At 44.2% G+C, this 6155-nt stretch overlaps 1 protein-coding gene across 1 annotated transcript; it reads right to left on the bottom strand.

Moving 5' to 3' along the window:
* Positions 1-360: 360 nt before the first annotated feature.
* YPEL5 (yippee like 5) lies at positions 361-4814 on the bottom strand. The gene is given in 2 exon segments (XM_072409966.1): positions 361-1249; positions 4640-4814. Coding segments are annotated over 2 exon segments (366 nt in total). The 5' UTR covers positions 4781-4814; the 3' UTR covers positions 361-1024.
* Between the last annotated feature and the right edge of the window lie 1341 nt (positions 4815-6155).

The following is a 6155-nucleotide window of genomic DNA, read 5'->3' on the forward strand; positions in this document are numbered from 1 at the left end:
GTTAGTCGAGGAATTAAAATAGAAGGTCTACGTCTAAACAAGGCTTAACGTGTTTAAATAAACAAAATATATTTGTTTTTAACTAATTTTGCCTACAAAAGCCTGTCTGTTTTCTCCTCTTTTTCATATTATAGTCTAATCCTACAGGCTTGGCAAGTGTAACTATTGTGTAAAACAAGCTTAGACACTCCTTTTGATAAACCTCTTGGTATATACTCCATTGCAAATGGGGGGGAGGGATATATCCAAAGGAGCAGGAACAATACCTGTTGCTGCAATTCAGATATAGACCACTTTCTTTTATTAACCAAAGGATGCGGTGTTCTTAAAAAAGAAACAAGAATTTGAGAATTAAGGACGTAACAGACAGAATTATTTTATTACACTGCTGATAGATTCTACATCACTTACATAAAACAAATTCTTTTTCTGCATTTCAAAATATATTTTTTTCTTTTTTTTTCTAATTTTAATCCACACCAAACTGCATCACAGCAAAGAGCTGACCAACAAAGGGGCAGGTTGGATTCCGGGTTATACAGATGGATACATGGAGAGGAATCTGGTTCACCCAATAACCCCAGCTGCTTTAGGAGGAGCTGACCAGCGCAAGCACCCGCAAACACTGGACCCTGAAAATTCTGCATACAAGCTGATCCGTATGATAAAACTGGTGAAAGGAAAAATTCCAAATAAAAAACGTGGGGTTATAGATTAAGAGAAAGACAATTCAGGTAATACAAAAAATGCAAATATCAATGAATATAAGGCATTTGCTAGATGGGTAGGAAGGGAAAGAGGGGCCACCGGGCCCTTCTGATAAAAGGAGTGAAATGAACATAAGTCAGCATTGGTAGAATATATGCTGGAGACGTAATAAGCTGAAGTGATCACTTTTCAGGTATTTCTCAGTTCCTCTATCTCATCACATAATGCGACTCGGAGGCTAAGGTAACAGTGTATGCAAATACATTGTAGAGAGTTGTAGCTTTATAAAGAAAGAAAATATCCAGCAAAAAGCACTTCATGAATTGTCAGAGGGAACGTGTTCTTCGAAGCCCTCGCTCTCTCGCACCAGGGCTCGCTCCAGGATGACTCGCCCTTCTTTGTAGCGCTGGCTGTCCTCCGTGGCGAATTCGTAGATCCAGCCCAGTTTGCTGTTGCAGTTTTTGCAGCTGACGTCTCGCACCATGTGACGGCCGGTGAGCATGACGCGGTCTTGGACTTCACTGTACTGTAAATTTACCACCTGAGAACAGAAAAACATTAAATAATTAAATTCAGCTGGTCTGAGGTGCATTACAAGCCAATTATTTTGAATTTGCTGCCTCACTTGACACCAATTCACTTTAATCGTTAGGAGGTCTTCTAAAAGTTCTAAATTGGCTTTATGTGCTGTAGAATTAGTGGTATCTGAATTCAGTTATTTAGAGGGGTGTTTACAAATAACATTGGCTCCATATATCTTGCAGCTCTTCTCATGTAGGAGAAGGAAGCTCTGCAACTATATATTAAAATAAGCAAAAGGCTGAACACCAGGCTGCAAGTTCTGCTGATCCCCTCCTATTGTATGCTGCTTCCCCACCTATTAGATTGTAAGCCCTTTTGGGGCACGGTCCTCTCCTCTTCCTGTGTCACTGTCTGTATCCCTCTGTCATTTGCAACCCCTATTCAATGTACAGTGATGCGTCATATGTTGGCGCTATATAAATACTGTTTATTAATAATGATAATGTTCTGGGATTAAGTCAGCAGAAGAGATAATGGATTTGCTTTTGGCGGTAAGATCTGCAGCAGGCAGACAAAACGCAAAACGAGGTCTCTGTCCGTTGCAGCATTGCCAGAGGGTCCTCTGTCTCTGTCTTGCTGGCTTTATCTTATCTGCAAAGCCTGAAGCCTGGCTGCTTGTTACATACTGTCCAAGATATGCTCGATATTTCATATCAGTTTGTGGATGCACTCTCATTTCCTTTAATAAATTAATTTGTTCAGCATACCATATGCATGGATGAACTCCCTCCAGTGTATGCAATCATTCCGGCTCAGCCAATCAAGATTGGTGAAATCCTGAACCTGAAAAAAAGCCTGGGTGAAGCTGTATATTCTGCAATGTTGGAGGTTGCATGAGCCTGGTTTTGCTCCCATCGGCATCTGGAATGATCAACCCTGAGAACCCCTCCAAACATATCTGTCCAAAACAGTTTACCAGGACCAAGACCTGAAATCAATTGGACCTCCTGAAATGCATTGGCTTCTAAACTTTACATCTTCTGATGTTAACACTTCCCTCGTCACTCTTCAAGCAATAGCCAACCTTCACCTACCACTCCTAGGAGAGATGACCAAGGAGAACCAGTCCCTTCACACTGCTGAAGACTGTTTTAGGAGATTCATCCTCCCTCATCGATGTTCTCTCGGGCTCCTTTAAGTCGGGCGCACCACCCAGCACTTTTCAGTAACCACCTGGCTGTTTTTGGGTGGTTACTCAAAAAGTCTGGGGAGAACACTGCCTCGCCTTTCTCTACTTCCTGACGATTTAGTTGCTGGTTGAGGGAAGGGAAGCTTTTCTATTTGGTCTGTGGGTTGCTGTCACCAAGCACTGGGTTATAGAAACACTTTATATTATTATAAAAAGTGTCACCAGAACAGGAATAGAGGCAAATCTTTAAATAGGACACTATTAATAAATAAAAAAAATCGCTTGCTGTCCAGTGAAGTGACAGTATGATTCTCTTCTCCCACACGGAGGGGTTTGCATGGTTGTCAGGTTTTCTGTGTGGACCAAGCTGCACTCATGTAATGCCGTTTGAGCGCTACTTAGCACTACTACTCTCTGCAGCACGAGAGCCCAGGCTGTGTGAAATCAGAAAGCAAAGTGTTTTTGTAAAATCATCAGGCTTGTAAAAAGAATGCAGGGGCAGCTGCTCGGAGGTCAATTCCTAATATTGTTGGTAACCCCAGACCTTTACCTCCTGCAAGCATTCCCCTACACACAATATGCAGGCCGATTCAGGAGAGCCTAGGCAGCAGCATTGTTATTTTATTGAGAAATAATCCAATATACAGCAGTATTTTCCCCAGAAATCTTAAAACGCTGGCTGGGAAGAAGCTGTATGTGGTTGGCAGCCCCTGTATGGTGACCGAACTCTTCAGTAACCACTCAAAAACAGCCGGGAGGTAACTGAAAAAAGCTGGGTGGTGCGCTCAGCTAAAAGGGGCCCTGGGAGTACACTGTATGTATATGTGGAGGATAGGTGAAGCTATTTATTCTAACATATATCGGACAACACTCCCAGGAATGTCATTGCTACAGTAGCAATCTTTATTCAGCTCACTATATAAGAAGGAGCGCATGTGAAATTGTATATATATTACAGAGATATACAGCCCGGATATACAATATAGAGAGATTGTCACCTTACCCATGAAAGGCAAAATGTCAGCCTCTCTGTAAACGGGTTCCAAACCCCCCCCGATACACTCACCTTACTTCTGCTTCTTTGCAGTCAGCAATAAATATGAATGTGTCAGGTTGGTAAGATTTGAGCAGTAATAGACTGGGCCTGGTGATATGTGTGCATTATCCAGTGTCACGGGTAAAATGGTCCAATACCCCCCTATAAACCTAGAAGTGGTGGGTATTATCGGGGCAGCAGGGTGGCTCAGTGGTTAGCACTCTGGCCCTTGCAGCGCTAGCTTCCAGGTTTGAGTCTCAGCCAGGACACTATCTGCATGGAGTTTGCAGGTTCTCTCCGTGTCTGTGTGGGCTTTCTCTGGATACTCCGGTTTCCTCCCACAAACATGAAGTTAGGTTAATAGGCTTCCCCCCAAAATTGACCTTAGACTGTAATAATGACACATGACTATGGTAGGGACATTAGATTGTGAGCTCCTTTGAGAGACAAATAGTCACATGACTATGGGCTTTGTACAGCGCAGTGTAATATGTCGGCGCTATATAAATACTGTGTAATAATAATAATATTATACTGGTTGCAGAGGAGTAATAATCTGGGAGGGTATAAAGGGAGATGCCCCTTGTAGAAACACATTGCAGTATTCTTTAAAGCTGTGTGGCAGCCCCTGTATTGTGACACAACTTTTCAATAACCACCCAAAAACAGCCAGGTGGTCACTGAAAAGTGCCGGGTGGTGCACCCAGCCAAAAGGGGCCGGGGAGGATGCTGTATTGTCACTGACCCTCATAAGCAAGGTGTCATCTCCACGATATAAGATTTACCAGCTTGGCTATCACCCTGAACCTCCCTCAGAAGCAGCCATCAGAAGATCCAATCAGAAACTGATGTCATATGGAAAAAGACACCAAGCATCAGATATACCAGATCACGAATGTCGGGGAATACAGAGCTGTCTTTACAATATTATTATTAATAAAGAGTATTTGTATAGCGCCAACATATGACACAGCGCTGTACATTAAATAGGGGTTGCACATGACTGTCAGTGACACAGGAGGAGGAGAGGACCCTGCCCCGAAGAGCTTACAATCTAGGAGACTCACAATGCAGAAATCTTTTTATCGTTTCCACTGTAAAAACATCACTGCATATATAACCGATTCAGCCAATCGCATTCCTGTGATTGCAAGATCACATGACCCCTCCAAATAAATCCTCACCTTATTAAAGAGGAACGCCCGGCCTGTAGCTCCGGTGAAGCGGGTAGAGATAAGCTCGGAGCGATTGGTCAGAATGGTGTCACAGTTTGCTCAGGAGAACAGACGGGTTCCTCCAATGTGATCCAGGAAGATTCTCCCCATTTTCCCGTTCGGTAAATTTCCACAGGAAGTGGATCTGTAACGGAGAATAAACATTTCAGCATTACATGATATATGTCCACATTTTACCGACATTAGGCACTGTTAATGTCCTGCAGGGGGCGCTATTGGTAGGCAAGGTCCTAGTGACACCCCCAGAACTACATCTCTCAATCAACCTTTCCATGCACATTATGGGAGCAAAGTCACATGTTCCATGCAGAACAAAGGGAACCAATGCAGTGACAACACATCTAAGGACCGGTAAGAAGCAAGAGATGACAACTTATATCTGGGGGAGATGGAGCATCAAGAGGACCAGTCACTTCACCCCTTAAGGTTTACCTCCTATTGTGTGTTACTTCCCCCGCCTCTTAGATTGTAAGCTCTTTGGGGCAGGGTCCTCTCCTCCTCCTGTGTCACTGTCTGTCATTGGCAGCCCTATTTAATGTACAGCACTGCGTAATATGTTGGTGCTATATAAATCCTGTTTATTAATGATAACAATGACACCGGCATCTGTTTATGTGAGGTTCTAGAAAGTGCTGAGCAGAATTATTGGTATTAAGATTCTCGATAGAAACATTGAGCGGCAGAATATAATATCAGCGTAGCACAAATGTGAGATGGAAAGAGACGGCGAGATTCAGCACAGCTTAGTGAATGGGCCCTTTGTGTTGATGAATAACCCCCCCTCCCCGAATTATTGCTGAAATAACACTCCCAGCACCCACAGAGGGAGGACCAATGGTGAATCAGCATGCAGAAGTGGTAGGACAGGTTCTCTATGTGAATCATGAACCTGTGGCAGGCCGGGTCCCATATGTGAATCATTCACCAATGACAGGGCCTCCATGTGAACCACTCACCAGTGACAGGGCTTCTATGTGAACCATTTACCAGTGACAGGCCGTGTCCTATATGTGAATCATTCACCAGTGACAGGGCCTCTATGTGAACCATTCACCAGTGGCAGGCCGTGTCCTATATGTGAACCATTCACCAGTGGCAGGACAGGTTCCCTTTGTGATTCACTCCAGCATTGCAGCTCAGGCTGTGACATCACAGGCAATATAAACAAACCCCTCCCCCTGTACACACACATCAGCTGATCGCTGCCTTTCATGTGACCTCCGACCAGCCAATCAGCTGTGTGAATGGAGAGAAAGGAAGCTCCTCCCCCCTGCAGGTGACAATAAAAAAACAACAGAGCAGCAACAGCTGGAAGCTGCAGTCATGTGACCTCTGCTCCCCCCTCCCCCAAGAAAGAGAACCTGTCTGCTTCTGAATCTCCCCAACAAGAGCCAGCGCCTGGTAATGTGAATGAAACTTTCACCATGTATGAATCCGTCTGCTGGCAGTCAGCACTGGGCCCCAC

Source organism: Pyxicephalus adspersus, chromosome 4 (assembly GCF_032062135.1).
Source record: "Pyxicephalus adspersus chromosome 4, UCB_Pads_2.0, whole genome shotgun sequence".
NCBI classification, from domain to species: Eukaryota; Metazoa; Chordata; class Amphibia; order Anura; family Pyxicephalidae; genus Pyxicephalus; species Pyxicephalus adspersus.